Below are 16,651 nucleotides of genomic sequence, written 5' to 3'. Positions count from 1 at the left end.
TAGGCCCCGAAAACGCCCCTTCCCCGCCCCCTCCCTGTGCGCGTGAACGAGGTAGCCTTCAGTTCTCGCGAGAGGTCCCCCCCTCCCCTCTGCTGCTAGCGAGTGCGCGAACGAGAAAGGAGGAGGGCGCTTCAGGCGAAAGCACTGCAGACGCCATTATCCCCTGCTTCTCTGCTGCTGCAACCTCGACGTCTTGCCTACGTCCCGCTTTTTTGCGGCCTATAGGTAATTGGGACTTTCGGCGGTAGGGTATTATAGATTCAGGCAGGGGTTTGGCCTCCCTTAAATGTTGCGTTGACTTCTCCCAAGCCCAGCTTTTCTCGGGCCCTTAGCGGCCTCACAACCTTAAGGGAGTCGCCGGCGCGAGGCGTGGCGTCGCCTCCTTCGGCGCTTTGATTGACGCGGCCTTGGGCCAATCGCTTTGCCCTCGCGCCACCGCCGAAGCCTGGACAACCAATTGGGCTCGGCGGCGGGGTAGGAGAGCGCGGGGAGGCGGGGGAAGGCGGCGGCGGCCTGCGCTCGTTCTCTGTCTAGCTGTGACCGGCTGAGGCGCGGCGGCACGGGGACGACGGCCTCGCGCGGTGAGGAGCGGGGCTGGGCTAACGGCGCGTGGGGGCGAGGATCGGAGACCAAGTGTGCCGCTTGAGGGAGGCGTTTGGGGGCCGCTTGGTGGTTGGCCGAGTCCCGAAAGGGAACGTTGCCCGCTTTCCCCTCCCCCCACCTCCGCCATTTCCCTGAGCGTGTGTATCCGCAGTCCGCGTCGTGGTGCTAGAGGCTTCGGGGGAATTGCCAGGCAAGTCCCTGTGGGATGATCGGTAGTTTTGCACGCTTCAGAACGGGGCGCCTTGTGTAGGAAGAAGCGGCCGGCGGGCGGGACCCAGGGCGGTGGAGAATGCCGCCGCTCTCTTTGTGTGGGTCTCCCGCACTTAGGCCCTCACGGCCCCGGGCTCGGAGCTGGAGCAGGGTAGATGGAACGGTCGGGGCTGCCTCCGTTGCTTTGTCTCTCCCGCGGTGGGGGGAGGGTGCGGGGGATGAGATCTCGGGACCGCGTGGTGGGTGGGGGAGGGGGTCCGCGCTCGGCTCCGCCTAGTAGCACGTAGTCGCCATTACGCGGGCCGCCATTTCCTGTCGGGTCCGGGTGAGGAGCGGTGCGGCGCTTCTAGTCTCGCCTTCGGCTTTTTCAACTCCGGTTACTCGGCTGTTGCGGATCCCTGGTATCGTGTGGGGGGTGGGGGCAGGTTTACGTTCCGGTAGTCGCGCCCCTAATTAGCGATTTTCGCGGTCTGAAGAACGGGGACTAAAGGAACTGAACGATGAGCCGCGGCAACGTTTTTCTTACAAAGTTGACCCTGCTGTCTTTTGACTGTTTTTATTTAAATTCTCCGGCAGAGTCTGGCATTATTTGAGGGATGGGCTGTAAGGATAGCTTTCAGTTAGTCGTTAAAAGAGAAGCTTATCGTCGAACGTTATGAAAGAATAGGCAGAAAGCGTGTATTCTTGAGCTTTAAGCTGTCTAGCAGAAGCCACTTGCCTATTTCTGCTAGTCTTGTGAGGGCTGGTGAAAGGTTCTTTGCAGTCCTATCACGCATTAAAGGAATAATTGTTAGGGTACAGAGACTTTTAACCTAACTTCAGTTATTTCTATAGGGCCAGTATTAGCGATCTGGGTCTCAATTAGCTGTATACGAGTAATCGAGCAGTGCTAGTGGTTTGGACTGCTCCCGAATAAGGTTTTTTAAGATTTAATTTTCCAGTAGATTGACCCGATTGTTGGGTATAGCTTGAATTTGCCTTGTTTGTAAACTTCAGGGATTTCAGAGAATGGCATTTCAAGTCACCAATGGGAAGAAGCCCAGGAGCAACTTAAAATTCCAATATAATCAATTTTGTGTGCTTATAAATTTATACCTTTCGGTATAAAATTGATACTCCTGAGTTTATATATGTGTTTCACAGACCCATGGTCATTTCTGTACTTACTGTATAAAATGTTTAGTTGCCGTGGTGGGACTCAGTCCAATGGCTAAAATTTGGTAGTTTTCCTTTTTAAAAAAAAAAAAAAAATGAGAGTCCTTTGGGTACTTTTTTTCCTAAGGCTTATACTCACTTGATTGTAAGACTCTAAAGTTTTAGAAAGAGCTCTTCAGTTTATTTGTATTCAAATCACTGTTCATTAGTGTTTAGTAATAAGCAACCAAAAAGCAAAACTGATTTATGTTGGTTTTTATAGGCTACTGCAGCACTAGGGTGTCAGTTGGTCCCGCCCAGAACACTTCAGTTCTGCTCTGCAAGGATATATAATACCTGGTACGTTCTAGAAGCAGAGTCATTTCTTTGCCTTTTTTATTTAGCAAGACCCAAAGCCTACTTTCCAGTAAACCAAATGTACTAGCCTCTTTATTTTTCAACAGATTGGTGTGTCCATTTAATACAAGAAGATGGAAACTGAACAACCAGAGGAAACCTTCCCCAACACTGAAACCAACGGTGAATTTGGTAAGAAGACATTTTTAGCAATTTTTGTTTTCTATTCTATTAGTTTCATTATTTAGAACTGTTTAGTGTGACATCCATGTCAGTTTTTTTCTTGACTTTTATTTCTGAACTAAATAGAACTGTGTTTTGTGTTGTTGACCGAAAAGTTAAGATAAAGACAGTAAATATTTTTCTTTGCTTTTTACAGTTTTTAATCTTTCGAAGTATTTTGTCCCATTCATTGCTTTGTGTTTAGAGTTTTCTTGGAAGGGACTGTGCTTTGATTCATAATTAAAAGTTAGAATCTGAGCGGCTTTGGCCTTTTCAGTTAGTAACAAATGTCCAAGCAGAATGGAGTTGCTTTCTCTGTCCTGTGGGTTAAAACTAAAATGTAATTGAATTAAAGAGCTTTTTATCGTAACTGGTGCTTTCTTTGAAATTTGAACTGTTAATTTCTAGGTAAACGCCCTGCAGAAGATATGGAAGAGGAACAAGCTTTTAAAAGATCTAGAAACACTGATGAGATGGTTGAATTACGCATTCTGCTTCAGAGCAAGGTATAAATTTTACTCTTGAAAGTTTTAAAGTAGTTCTTACTAAAATAGAAATTAAAAATAAGTTTTGGCTTGGCCCACTGGAAAGCATTTTAAGCCTTACAGATTAAGGAGTATAAAAGATGTGTGTGGCTCTTTCTAAACAGATTTGTGAACCAGGTTATTTGGATGACAATTAAAATGAAAGCCCTTAATATAGTGAGAGCATTACAAGTAAAAGTAGGAGAAAGGGCATAGGTGATGATAAAAGGATTAATGGATTAAAGATTATACCTTGATTGCATTGTGGGGAAAATATCCTAGTTGGCAGCTGACTTGATGGGTATTACCACATCACAATGTGAAGGTATTTATATTTACCTAGTTCTTCAGAATATCTATCTATACTAGATAGATAAATATGTAGTATATTTATCTGTTTCTTCAGAAGGATACCATAAAGTTAATCAGTGCATAATTTTCATGCTTGATGTATTTTTGGCATGCTTAATATTGCAAACCTGTCTAGGTGTTTAGTTCCCAAAACTCAGACTCTTGATTTTTCTTATTTATTTTTTTTTCCTTTTATTTTAACTTGATTTTGCTACCCAAATAGATTTTCACCTCTATAACAAAAAAAGGGAGGTTAGCTTTTTGCTTGGGGGGGGGTGTTGTAGTTTTAAAGCATAGGAAGACCTGTTGGTTGAAGGGAAAGTAAGTTTCTTCTCTTCATATTTTCTTTAGAATGCTGGGGCAGTGATTGGAAAAGGAGGCAAGAATATTAAGGCTCTCCGTACAGACGTAAGTATTAAAGAGTTTAAACTACACAGGCAGCTTCAGTTTATGTGTTTGTAGAAATTTAAAGATTTGCATCATAGAAATCATTTAATAGTCTAGATACAAAGCCATTTGTAATAATTGAATACATAGTTGATTTCAAGGTTTGTCATTCCTGATCTAACAAAGCCCAGATTGAGTTTGGGGAGGGGGGATCTGTATTAAACCTCTTTCACTTTCTGATAACTTGACACCAAATTATTCACTTCAAGATAACATTTTAATTAGAAATAACGACAGTGTAAAAGCCCTTAATTGCACTAGTTACCGTGTGTGAATCAATTACAGTATTACAAAAACCATTGCAGGTGGCTGATTAAACTCAAATTTTTATTTCCTCTCTTTAATCGTCCATCTGTTTAACAGCTTGCACATGGAGCACAAAGATTAATGTTGAGGTTGCATGATTTAAATACGGGTAAAGAAGAGTAGACGCTTAATAATTGGGAAACCATTTGTCAATGCCAGTGATTTGTTTGAGTCTTCATATTTTATAGTGGGTTGACTCTTGTGATTAGACACATTAAATGTTGGTATCACCAGAAGTGAGCATATTTATAGGACTTGGCTACACCAAAATTCCTAAATTTTTTTCTCCTAGTGTACACACTCTTAATGTTTTCTTTGCTAAAGTTGAGGCAAATAATAACTTTGTGTTGAATACTTATTTGATAGTATTTCATTTCTCTCTTGGTCGCAGATCTTTGTATGTTCCTCCTGTAAACTGAACTTGAAAATTTGTTTTAAATTTTACAAACTTGCCTGCTAGGATCTAGGAATGCGTTTTTAACCTCCAGGAAACCAAACTGGTCTTTTAAGAGTTAGGGTTTTTGGTGGTGTGGGAATTTTTGTTTTGTCTTTTATAAACCTCTCTCCTCTTAATCCAGATGTTCTATATAGTTATCTGGGTTATTAATTTCCCCATTTCCTCAAGAATTTTAGTAAACTGAGTCATGACAGGTTTTGTGTCTACCCTCATGAGCCAGCCTGCTACTGAAACATCGTTTGTTTAAAAAAAAAAAAAAAATAGCTAGTACCATCATTTAAGGTCCTTAAATGTTAAGCCACAGTCAGATTTAGAGAAGTCCATTATTGTGTTAGTCTTCAGAACAACTTAAGCTTGTTTCATTAATTGAGAGTATGAGTATAGTTTGTATTAAATTAAAATTTATTGCTTTTCCCCCTTTTCCCTCTCCTTGTTTTTTTGGCCATATATCTCCGTTGCCCATGTACTGGATCGACTTACCCCTGCGTTGCCCACCATGACGTTGGCCCATCCGCCCCTGAACGCCCATGTGAAAACCCTGGTTGGCTATGCCCAAAAATGTGCTCGTTGCCAAACGGGTACCATACTTGACAACTTCTGATTGAATGCCCATGCCCAATGCCAACATCCACGAACGCCAATGACCAATGCAGTACAATGCCAGTGTTTCAGTCCCAGACAGCAGTGGCCCCGAGCGGTATGTCCCAACAGTTTATGCCTCACTGCCTGATTAGAAAGAGAGAAATGTATTTTATTACCTGCCTTTTATATAATTAAATAGTATCCCCTTTAGACGGTGTATTGTTTTTCAAGTTTCTGTCTTATTTTCCCCATTAAGTCTTTTTGTCACTGAACTTTTACCGTGAGTTGCCCACCCAAACGATCCACTAATTTTATTTCGATGGAAGGAGCACAGCTTCAAGTGTTGCATATTTGCTGCATTGTAAATCAAATTGTTACCAAAATAGTCTCTCGCTCTGTCTTTGTGGCCCACCTTGCTTCCCAACATTGCCTGTTCATAATTTTTTCTGATGAAATGCTAACTCTGGTTCACTTTCCTTCACTTCTCATTTGTGTTGTCTTTGTTTTGTCTTGCATTTGTATTTGTTTTCTTGCAGAGCCCATTAGTGATCTAATTTCTAACTGGTCCATAACCTTACTCCAGATATAATGTTCACCACTTGCATATTCCCCCACTTTTGCCTAAGAGAAGGTGTGCCAGTTGTACCAATGTAACAGCGAGGGTATCCTTAATTAACTTAGTGGTGGCGGGGAACATAAATATTCAACTCTGCTTCAGTTCTGGTCAATTTATTGCCCACTTAATCTGAGCCCTTCCAAGAGCCCATTCTCTCTGTCTCTCTGCAAGTCTCCTAATATTGTTATCATGTCTGTATTGGGCATAAAACAAAATGCATGTGAAAAATCTATAAATAGGCTACTTTAAATGGGGAGATTAAATAATTGTATGTTACTTCTCTGTAAAAGTTTGTATGACTGGTGATGAACACAAAACTCATTTTTTCTTTTCCACCTTTTTTGTACTATCTGGTATTTGTGATGTTTGACAGCATATTGAGTATCAGTGCTGACATTGAAACAATTGGAGAAATTCTGAAGAAAATCATCCCTACCTTGGAAGAGGTAGGCTCTCTTTTTTTTTTTTTTTTTTTTTTTTACATATTTGGCAATTGAGGGGGGAATGTTTAAAATGTATTATTGGGCTTAAAAAGGGAGGTGGAGAGAGTGGCTGTGACAGTTTGTAGCAGCGACATGTAATCTGCTGCATAACTGTACATGGTTACTACTCCCATGTGTGCATTTTAAAGCGTACCCTGGAAGGAAAAAGTAGTCTGGCCACTCCAGAGTATATATGAGCTACCTGTGGTCATGCACATGGGCTTAGCATGTATTTAATGGGCCCTAGTCCTAGAAGAGGTGGTTTTTAAGGTAGAATATTGATTGTGGGGACTGTGTTGGAAAGGACTGTGTTTGATTTAGTTCAAGGACTTTAATTGTACATATTCATGTATTTACTGGGTATATAGAAAAAATTTACTTTTTGATTCTTAAGACTAGATAAGCAATTTCTCATTTAATGGTATAGATATGAAATATGTTGTAGTAGCTTTACCAATATATGCGACAATAGCCTGATCACACTAGACACTTAACCTATTACTCTTATTTTTCTACTTTCAGGGCCTGCAGTTGCCATCACCCACTGCAACCAGCCAGCTCCCGCTCGAATCTGATGCTGTGGAATGCTTAAATGTATGTCATAGTGCCATTGAACCCCACTGAAGTATGGAGCCTGGCCCATAGGATCAATTTTATTTTTAACATAGTGTACTTTTCCCGTCTCTATAGAAAAAGGCTTAAAAAACATGAGAAGTGAATGGTCTTACAACTCACTGTTGACCCTGCTCCATGCTGCAGTGGGAATTAACTACATTTGCAAAGTGCTTTGCAGTCATTTTTATTATGGTGTTATTTGAATGTTAATAATTTGTGGTAACAGCGACATGCTAAATGGCTGCAGTGTGGGTATGGTGTTGCAGGACCTGAAAATAAAATAGTTTTTTAAGGTGGTGCAGAATGTCCTTTTTGGGCCTGGCTATTGAGGATAATAAGCACATAACTGGTAAAGTTATTGAAATATAAATTCAGGTTGCTCACTGCAACAGTATATTGTCATGCTTATAGCAGATAAGTGTGTATTGGGGATTCCTTGATTTGGGACTAAAATTTTATAACTCTCCCTCTGCAGTACCAACACTATAAAGGAAGCGACTTTGACTGCGAGTTGAGACTATTGATTCATCAGAGTCTGGCAGGAGGAATTATTGGGGTCAAAGGTGCTAAAATCAAAGAACTTCGAGAGGTAAAGGCATTGCTTTTGTTCTCTTCTACTGTATTACTAGAGAATAGTTTTTCATGCAGAGTTGGATCAGTGGACTTCTCTCCTTCTCCCACTTGACCTCCCTCCCTAAGATTCCTTATTATCTCTTTGCTCATGTAGTTTGCTTTTTAAATACAACAACAGCCTGGACATGCTAGAATGAGTTCTTTTGCCAAATTTTTTATACACTAGCAAAGTCCTAGAATTATTAACAGGGTTTTTATATGGGCTGGAGGTGGGGGAGGAGGTTGTTGCTGAATGTGAATGTAAATTTATCTGAACCTATGATTTTTTTTTTTTTGGTGTATTTCATGTGTTTTTAAATGTCTTCTGATTAATACTTCTCTTTATTATAAACTTATTACAGAACACACAGACAACCATCAAGCTTTTCCAGGAATGCTGTCCTCATTCCACTGACAGAGTCGTTCTTATTGGAGGAAAACCTGATAGGGTTGTAGAATGCATTAAGATCATCCTTGATCTTATTTCGGAGGTACTTTATTTACACTTAATTCCGTGAAACAGATTTTTATTCTAAAGTAGCATCATAATGTTTAGGCAAATGGTTTTTGTCTTCTGCTTTCAGTTTTTTGTTTTTAATTTAAAAGTTCTTTGAGGTGGTAGTTATTTGAATATTGGTGAGAATTTTAATAACCTTTGATCCTTCGAATAAATTTTTTATGTATGGTACTACATTGTACAACTTCCCAACTGATGTGCTTAAGTATGAGTTAAGGCTTACCCAAGATACTGATCCCTTTAGCCCTTGAGATGGTTGGTGTTTTTTTTCTTTTTTTTTTTTAATAGACCCCATTGTGAACTGTGAACAGTGTTTTAGTGGTCTCTTCCTTGAGATCCAAGGGTAAAAGCAGGCTGCTGGTTCTTCCCCCACAAATAGTAAAATTTTGTTTCAGACTTGCCAAAAATACTGCCTTTTTTTTTTTTTTTTGCTTGCTTTCTTACTATTAACCTTTTGTCTGCATTGCTTTCCATGTCACAAGTGTCTAAGGAGAAATAAGGAACTTATTGAAATGTTTGGCTTATTAACATTTAGTATAAAATAAGGCTCTTTTTCTTGTTCTTTAATGTTGCTACATTTTTGTTTCAGTCTCCCATCAAAGGACGCGCACAGCCTTATGATCCCAATTTTTACGATGAAACCTACGATTATGGCGGTTTTACAATGATGTTTGATGACCGCCGTGGACGTCCTGTGGGATTTCCCATGCGGGGGAGAGGCGGTTTTGACAGAATGCCTCCTGGTCGGGGTGGGCGTCCTATGCCTCCATCTAGAAGAGATTATGACGACATGAGCCCTCGTCGAGGACCTCCTCCACCGCCTCCTGGACGAGGTGGCCGTGGTGGTAGCAGAGCTCGGAATCTTCCTCTTCCTCCACCCCCACCACCTAGAGGAGGGTAAGTTTCTTATTATATCAACACATTGTTAACCTACAACCGGCAGCATTTTATGGGTATTTATTTGTTGTATGTGACATGTAAACAAACTGAGATTACAACAAGTACTATGCTTGCAGAGATCTGATGGCTTATGACAGAAGAGGAAGACCTGGAGACCGCTATGATGGCATGGTAAGAATTCTTCATCAGTGTATATGTGAGGGCCTATAAGGAGTTTTAAAGTCAGATAATTGACAATCTGTTGAAGGTGATTGTTAATTGAAAAGCTTGCTTTACAAATGGACTTGTTAGATAACTAGTTAGTTAAATTATTGTCCATTGTTTGCCGAAATTTTATGACTTTATTGAGCCACTTTTGTTAGCCTACAATATATGATTGGTGCCAATAATATTTGAAGTGAAATAGAAATTAAGCTTATAAAATGGTTGGAATACAGTCCAGGTTATGTTAATAAATTCTGTCTCTGACAGGTTGGTTTCAGTGCTGATGAAACTTGGGACTCTGCAATAGATACATGGAGCCCATCAGAATGGCAAATGGCTTATGAACCACAGGTTGAGTATCATGGGTGTTTGCATTCATATCATTAAGAACTTAAAATGTTTGCCTCCTTGCCAGTAAGTGTTTTTCCCTTCTTGTGTGTGTATTTGTGCTATGTACCTGAAGTGTTTTCTTCCCCAAGGATTGTCTTATAAAACCTAGGGAGAATATGGGAGGACTCTAGTTTCCTGAACTGAGACTTTAGGAATATTAAAATACGTGAAGGGTAGTTTTGAAGGCAAAGTAATTTTTTATTTTTTCTTTCCATTTTTAGGGTGGCTCCGGATATGGTAAGTTTTTTTCTTTGTGAAATCAAAACATTATTTCATGCTTTCTAAATGAACTTAATGCTCATTATTTAAATCAGATTATTCCTATGCAGGGGGTCGTGGCTCATATGGTGATCTTGGTGGACCTATTATTACTACACAAGTAACTATTCCCAAAGATGTAAGTATTCTTTGAATTCTTAATTCTTACAATGTTACAAGAAATATTTAATAAGTTATTTTCTTTAGTTTTCTGGCTTTTAATAAAAGGTCTTAACAAAACCACTGTATTTTAGGATTAAAATTTGTGTATTATGGACTTCAGGGAGATGTCTTTCTCCGGTTTGAGTCTTAATACTATTTAAAAGCTGAGGGTTTTGAAGTCTTTGATTTGTTTATTAAAGGGAATGTTAATGTGTGCTGTGTAAATACATCATAATTCAAACCTTGAATGGTTAGAGGGGCTTAAGTAATCTTAGAATAATCTGCGCAAAGTTAATGCTCTTGATATTTATTGAAAACATACGTAATATGGTTGCTTTGAAAGTATATTATAAATACTGGTTTTTAAAATCTTTTCAGTTGGCTGGATCTATTATTGGCAAAGGTGGTCAGCGGATTAAACAAATCCGTCATGAGTCAGGAGCTTCGATCAAAATTGATGAACCTTTAGAAGGGTCGGAAGATCGGATCATTACCATTACAGGAACACAGGACCAGATACAGAATGCACAGTATTTGCTGCAGAACAGGTCAGTTTGAGATTAGCTTTATGTTAGCCTATACATACTAAAACTTTAAACAGCCTTCTTCTCAATTGATTTTTCTTTTAGAAGCCATGGTGTCTCAACCTTTTGGGGACCTAACTTCTAAACATTCTAATAGCTTTGCTTTAATTTTCTTCTGCTTTCTTACTAAAAACGAAGACATTCAATACTAATCTTGCTGGAAGAAGCCTTAACCAAGCAAACTTCTCATTTCTCTGGTGAAAACTGCTGCCAAAACCACTTGTTATAAATTATACAGAGCCTGTAGAAAATGTAGAAGATTCAGTGGATGTTGGTCTAGTTCTGTGTGGAAGACTAGTGATTTTGTTGTTTTTAGATAACTAAATCGACAACAAATCACAGTCTGCCATATGGCACAGGCCATGCCTCTACAGGACAAATGATTGGTGCTGTAAAATGCAGCATTTCACACCTTACTGGCATTTCTTTGTCTTTTCTACCAAATATTAACAGCTTTTAATTTCATTTTCCTAATTCTGCTCTACTAATGTCTGATTTACTATTAATCATTTTTCTTGAATTTTACATTGCTCTAATTTTGTAATTGCTAATGTTTTAATTCTTATTTCTAATTGTAATGGACATGTTTATCATTTTAATTTAGCATTGAAATTGTCTTAATGTTGATTAAGATGTTACGAACAAAAATTCTAATTCGTACTTTTTTTTCTTTTCTTTTATAGTGTGAAGCAGTATGCAGATGTTGAAGGATTCTAATGCAAGATATTTTTTCTTTTTTATAGTGTGAAGCAGTATTCTGGAAAGTTTTTCTAAGACTAGTGAAGAACTGAAGGAGTCCTGCATCTTTTTTTTTTTATCTGCTTCTGTTTAAAAAGCCAACATTCCTCTGCTTCATAGGTGTTCTGCATTTGAGGTGTAGTGAAATCTTTGCTGTTCACCAGATGTAATGTTTTAGTTCCTTACAAACAGGGTGGGGGGGGGAAGGGCGTGCAAAAACTAACATTGAAATTTTGAAACAGCAGCAGAGTGAGTGAATTTTAATTTTTGTTCATTGTTGGTGGTTTAAAGGAAAAAAAATTCCCCCCATGTAATTATTGTGAACACTTTGCTTTGTGGTCACTGTAACATTTTGGGGGGTGGGACAGGGAGGAAAAGTAACAATAATAGTCCATATGTCCCTGGCATCTATTCAGAGCAGTGTGCAGAATGTAATGCTCTTTTGTAAGAAACGTTTTATGATTTTTAAAATAAATTTAGTGAACCTATTTTTGGTGGTCATTTTTTTTTAAGACAGTCATTTTTTCAAATGACTGGATTCCCAACCCACCCCAAACTAAACACTAAGTTTGATTTTCAGCTCCTCTGTTGGATATAAATAAATAAATGCATCTCTTCTTGGACATAGGCATATAATATCTTGGCAAATTCCATTCTGGTGATTTCTTGATTTGAAAGTCCATTGCTTGGGGGAAAATTCTGTCATACACATTCATGCTTAAAATAAGCTGGGGATTTTTTGTTTTTGCAAATGCTTGCCCCTACTCTGCAACAGTTTTTCTATGTTAGTAATTGTGAAGGAAACCAAGGTGGGGAGCAATACTACAAATTCAGTAATGGTTTAAGTGTATGCCAGAAGCCTAATGGCAACAAGTTTTATTAATCAGAATAATACTCGGTTATGGAAGTGACTGATGCTAAATAAATTCTTATTATTTTTTATTAGATAATTTCTCACCTATAGACAAACTGTCAGCCTGCTAGTGTCTATTAGTTAAACTTTGTAAAATATATATATATTCTTGTTTTTCCATTGTATGCAAACTGAAGGAAAAAGATGTACCATTTCTCTGTTGTATGTTGGATTATGTAGGAAATGTTTGTGAACAATTCAAAAAAACGATGAAAAAAGTTCCTGTGGATGTTTTGTGTAGTATCTTGGCATTTGTATTGATAGTTAAAAGTTCACTTCCAAATAAATAAAACTCCCATAATGCTAGATTTGATGTGTGCCCAATTTGAACAAGGGTTGATTGACTACCTGTAAAATTTGTTCAAACGTTCCTCTTGTAAGGAAATACAGTAATCTTAAATTATGTTTTTTATGTGTGAAGTGTGTTTCTAGCATTTATAAATGAAGTCTGGTAGGGGTGGTAAATATATAAAATCCCAGTCTGTTATGCACTTAATTTGTTAAAGGGGGAGATGAGCATAATGAGCTGAGTCATTATCCAGTCCTACAGTCTGTTTTCACACTGCTTGTGAGAAATTTTGTATTTCTTAGGTTTTTATCTTTAAAAAGATCTAGTTTGATGTTTGAAAATACCGACATAGTGTTAACTGCCTTACTATGGTTCCTGGATCATAAATTTCCAAAATTTCTACCTATTAACCTCCAGCTGTCTAGGAAGCATGAAAACAGTTCAAGTCTTTGGGGAATATTCCATTTTTTTTCAGTTTAGGGAAAGACTTGTATATAATAAAGTAGGGAGTGTTTCTGGGGTATACATAAGTAGTACATGCATGCAAGCATCATTTAAAGGCAGAATTTTATTCCCTTTTAGTTTGGAGACAAATTGAGAGTTCCCTTAATAAAAGAAATTGGGGCACCTGAGTGGCTCGCTCAGTTGAGTATCCGACTTTGGCTCAGGTCATGAGCTTGTGGTTTGTGGGTTCAAGCCCTGTATCAGGCTTCGTGCTGACAGCTCAGAGCCTGAAGCCTGTTTCAGATTCTGTGTCTCGGTCTTTCTCTGAAAAATAAACGTTAAAACAGTTTTTTAATAGAAAAATGTGTCACAACATTTAAAACTACTGAATGCTACGTGTGTAGTTTCCCAAAAGGAGAAATTAGGCTGTAGTGCCACGAGTGTTACTTAAGCATCCCTCTTGGGTATTTTATGTATGATTGGGAGTTGTTCAGTATGACCCATTCCTTTTGAAATGAGCCTTTGCTCTACAGAATGCTACTGTGCTGGTCAAATTGTTACTTTTGCTGGAGGAAGACATCCCTGGAGAGCATTGGCTTTCAGAGTACTAATTGGTCATTCAAAAATTACTTCTGGATTATTAGTGGGAAAGAGTTTATTTTTGACTTTTACAAACAATTCTGACCTTAAACCCATAAACCTACTAAAAAATGCATTGGGGAATATTTGGCATTGAAAAGTTAAATGTACCACTTGGAAAGGGGGAGCGGTCTTTTGTGTTGCCGCTGTTTGTAAATGGTGTTTGAATATGGGCCAGAAATTAGGTTGAAAAACTTCTCGGAAGTGAACATGAAGCTTAAAATTCACTAAATGGAACGTTGAACCAATTTTATAAGAAATAACTAGTGCATATGCTGATTTATTGAAGCTTTAAAAATTTAAACTGAAGAGGTTTCTAAAATGTTTTCAGTTTAACATTCTGAAGTTACTACCATAATGCCAACATGTTGGAAATCATGTTGCACCAAAGTTTTTTCAGAAATAAAGGTTTTAAAACCTTTCCCTGCCATTCAAATTTTGCCTTTAAAATGAGACTATATTGTAAAATACGTCAATTTTGTTGAATGATCTGGTAGCCGATATTACTGGAATGCAGAGACTGAAGAGGAAAATGAACTGGTGTCTTCTGTTAGTACTCAAAATGGAATTACTGTTCAACAAACAAATGGAAGGTGAAGATTGCTACTAGATAAAGTGACGTTTTAAATTTTCTCTTTAGGCAGATGAAAATGTTTTTGTTGACAAAGTTGGATTTTTAAGTGTCTACTGCTATTAGAATTTTTTGGGAAAGAGATTTCAGTCTTTATGGTGGCTAAATGCAACTTAACTCCATCATAAGTCTATTTCGCGTCTCCTATTATCAAGGTTTGCCCATTACTGGCAAGTTAGAGGTGAAATGAATTCAGTTTTTTCATGGAGGCACTGAACTTAACAAAAAGCTCGGTGTTTCTCAAACTGTTTGTAGGAGCACCTTTAAAATCGTCAATGGTGCTGGTTAAGCATAAAAATATCTAGACCCCACACCTCAGTTCTACTGAATCACAATCTCTAGAAAGAGGTACCAGAAATCTGAGTATTTAACAAACTCCAGTTAATAGTTTAAAGACCAATGTAATACAGCAATATGTAGTATGTTTCCATGCCTTCTCATTAACTCCTATTTAGTTTCCAAGGTATACAGGTACAATGGTAGGCCCTAAGGATGCAGTGGTTAGAAACCATTACTTGGAGAGACAGTCCAATTACAATGTACTAGGGGGAAAAAACATGTGCTTAGGAAAGCAGAAACCAATGTGTATTTGTACATCTCTATACATAATCACAAGCACATTTGAAACTCTATAAACTAGGAAAATCCCAGTGCATTGACTCTCAATTCTGTCCCTATCATCTCTTAGCAGATGAAAAATAAGACCACTTGTGTACACAGCTGGCCCAAACCAGGCCTAAGCACTTCCAGTCTGGGAAGAAATCTGACCCAAGGGAAAAGAATACCTAGAAAACGAAGCATTTCACTTGTCTATATTTAAAACGGGGAGCTAATCTGAGTCAAGGACATTGGAAAATCTAATGTGTTGGCTTGGGTTCCCATTTGTCAAATGAGTAACAGGCACTAGCAACAAGTTTGTGGTTAACTGATAGACCAGCTCTCCTGTGACCTCAAACTTTCCTAGTCTTCACCTCATTTTATGTCCAGAATCTGCTCCTCCTACTGCCCCGTTCCCCCAAACTCAGACCTGTAACTCCTCAGACTTAGGAGAGAAAAAGTGTCACCAGAACTATAAACATTTCTTTTCAGAAAGATTTTCCTGTCATCCTATCCCCCTCCCGCCCTCCCCCTCCCCCTTCTTTCTTGAAGTCCTCCTATCCTTAAGGAGTAGGCTTCATGGAAGGGAAGGGCCACTACACCTAGAACAAAAATGTGGGGTCTGCCCAAGGAGGGGGGGGCACCCTTCGCCATATGACAGCTGCTCATCAGAGCCAAAGTCATTTAGAGATTAGGCAGGAACAGAGTAGAAGGTACCAGCTGGGTCCCTCAGATTTAGGGTTTATCCTGAGGCTGGGCCAAGTAGAAGATGATTAGTGGAAGCAACTCCAGGTATGTTGAATAGGAAGCTAAGAGAGAAGGCTTAAGCCTCACTTCTATTTGGAACCCTGCAAAGTATCCCCATGACCACATGGGCTAGAAAAGCACAACAGAAATGGAGGCATATCATGTTTTGGGACAGAGAGACCCTGAGATTTTACACACACACTCCACAGTATTTCCTTTGATTCCCGTATGGCGTCAGAGGGACACCAGTTGAGTACTAATGGGCTTGCTTGCCATGAGGTCACCATGGTGAAGTGGAAGGCTGTAAGACTGATGGCCTTATCAGAGGTTGGACAGAAACAGCAAAATCTCAAAAGATTGTCAGTACTAGTGATGAAAGCCAAAGTGATACCAAGTTAGTCAAAGAAGAAAGCTAGGCCGAGTGCTGAGAAACCAGACCACCAGCTAAGACTAGCGTCAGTCAGTCAGTGGTATCTGAATTCAGACACCAGAAGACCCCAACAAAACAAGACCTATACCTCAGCTTGAGTAGAGACAGCTTGATGCTAAAGGCTCTTTACTCCTTTTATCAGAACACCTATCCTTTGCCCCCAGAAGACCTCTGGGAGGTCTTGGAAAGGTGGAATGAAAAAAAATCTTTTAGAAAAAACAGCCCTAGGGGCGCCTGGGTGGCTCAGTTGGTTAAGCATCCTACTTCGGTTCAGGTCATGATTTCGCGGCTTGTGGGTTCGAGCCCCGCGTCAGGCTCTGTGCTGACAACTCAGAGCGTGGAGCCTGTTTCAGATTTGTGTCTCCCTCTCTCTCTCAGGAAAAAAATAAATTTTTTTTTTAAGAAAAAACAGCCCTAAAAAGGGGTCTGACCTTTAAGTTAACTGAATAAGTATTTCCCTTAAATTAGACCATTTAAAACTGGAAAAGGGACGCCCGGGTGGCGTAGTTGGTTAAGCGTCCGACTTTCGCTCGGGTCATGATCTCGCGGTTCGTGGGTTCGGGCCCCGCGTCGGGCTCTGTGCTGACTGCCAGCTCAGAGCCTGGAGCCTGTTTCAGTCTGTGACTCCCTCTCTCTCTGACCCTCCCCTGCTCACGCTGTCTCTCTCTCTCTCTCCTAGAAATAAATAAA

General features: G+C 39.4%; 1 protein-coding gene across 8 annotated transcripts; it reads left to right on the top strand.

Moving 5' to 3' along the window:
• Positions 1 to 110: 110 nt before the first annotated feature.
• On the top strand, positions 111 to 12,587 carry HNRNPK (heterogeneous nuclear ribonucleoprotein K). 8 transcript variants are annotated; one of them, XM_039250391.1, is made up of 17 exons: positions 111 to 225; positions 2,231 to 2,307; positions 2,412 to 2,496; positions 2,935 to 3,032; positions 3,753 to 3,809; positions 5,265 to 5,308; positions 6,183 to 6,255; positions 6,814 to 6,885; positions 7,382 to 7,495; positions 7,881 to 8,009; positions 8,625 to 8,932; positions 9,052 to 9,106; positions 9,407 to 9,490; positions 9,751 to 9,766; positions 9,844 to 9,926; positions 10,328 to 10,497; positions 11,217 to 12,587. In XM_039250391.1, exons 3-17 carry the CDS (start codon positions 2,439 to 2,441, stop codon positions 11,248 to 11,250), a joined length of 1,395 nt encoding a protein of 464 aa, XP_039106322.1. In that variant the 5' UTR covers positions 111 to 225; positions 2,231 to 2,307; positions 2,412 to 2,438; the 3' UTR covers positions 11,251 to 12,587. The 8 variants fall into 8 exon arrangements, with proteins under 8 accessions (XP_039106322.1, XP_039106324.1, XP_039106325.1 ...); XM_039250395.1 differs by lacking the exon at positions 111 to 225 and adding an exon at positions 493 to 581 and having other exon boundaries at positions 11,277 to 12,587; XM_039250390.1 differs by lacking the exon at positions 111 to 225 and adding an exon at positions 493 to 581.
• Positions 12,588 to 16,651: the final 4,064 nt, after the last annotated feature.

The sequence above is a fragment of the Hyaena hyaena genome, unplaced genomic scaffold, assembly GCF_003009895.1.
Source record: "Hyaena hyaena isolate Hyena2069 unplaced genomic scaffold, ASM300989v1 scaffold_369, whole genome shotgun sequence".
Classification (NCBI taxonomy): Eukaryota; Metazoa; Chordata; class Mammalia; order Carnivora; family Hyaenidae; genus Hyaena; species Hyaena hyaena.
The sequence above is the reverse complement of the archived record's forward strand: the minus strand, read 5'-3'. Positions and strand labels throughout refer to the sequence as shown.

Bases quoted from the DNA above. Each gene is read 5' to 3' on its own strand.
- HNRNPK (XM_039250393.1), top strand. From the start codon at position 2,439: ATGGAAACTGAACAACCAGAGGAAACCTTCCCCAACACTGAAACCAAC. The intron at 6,886-7,381 runs GTATGTCATAGT...CTCCCTCTGCAG, and splicing joins ATGCTGTGGAATGCTTAAAT to TACCAACACTATAAAGGAAG. The intron at 10,498-11,216 runs GTCAGTTTGAGA...TTTCTTTTATAG, and splicing joins CAGTATTTGCTGCAGAACAG to TGTGAAGCAGTATGCAGATG.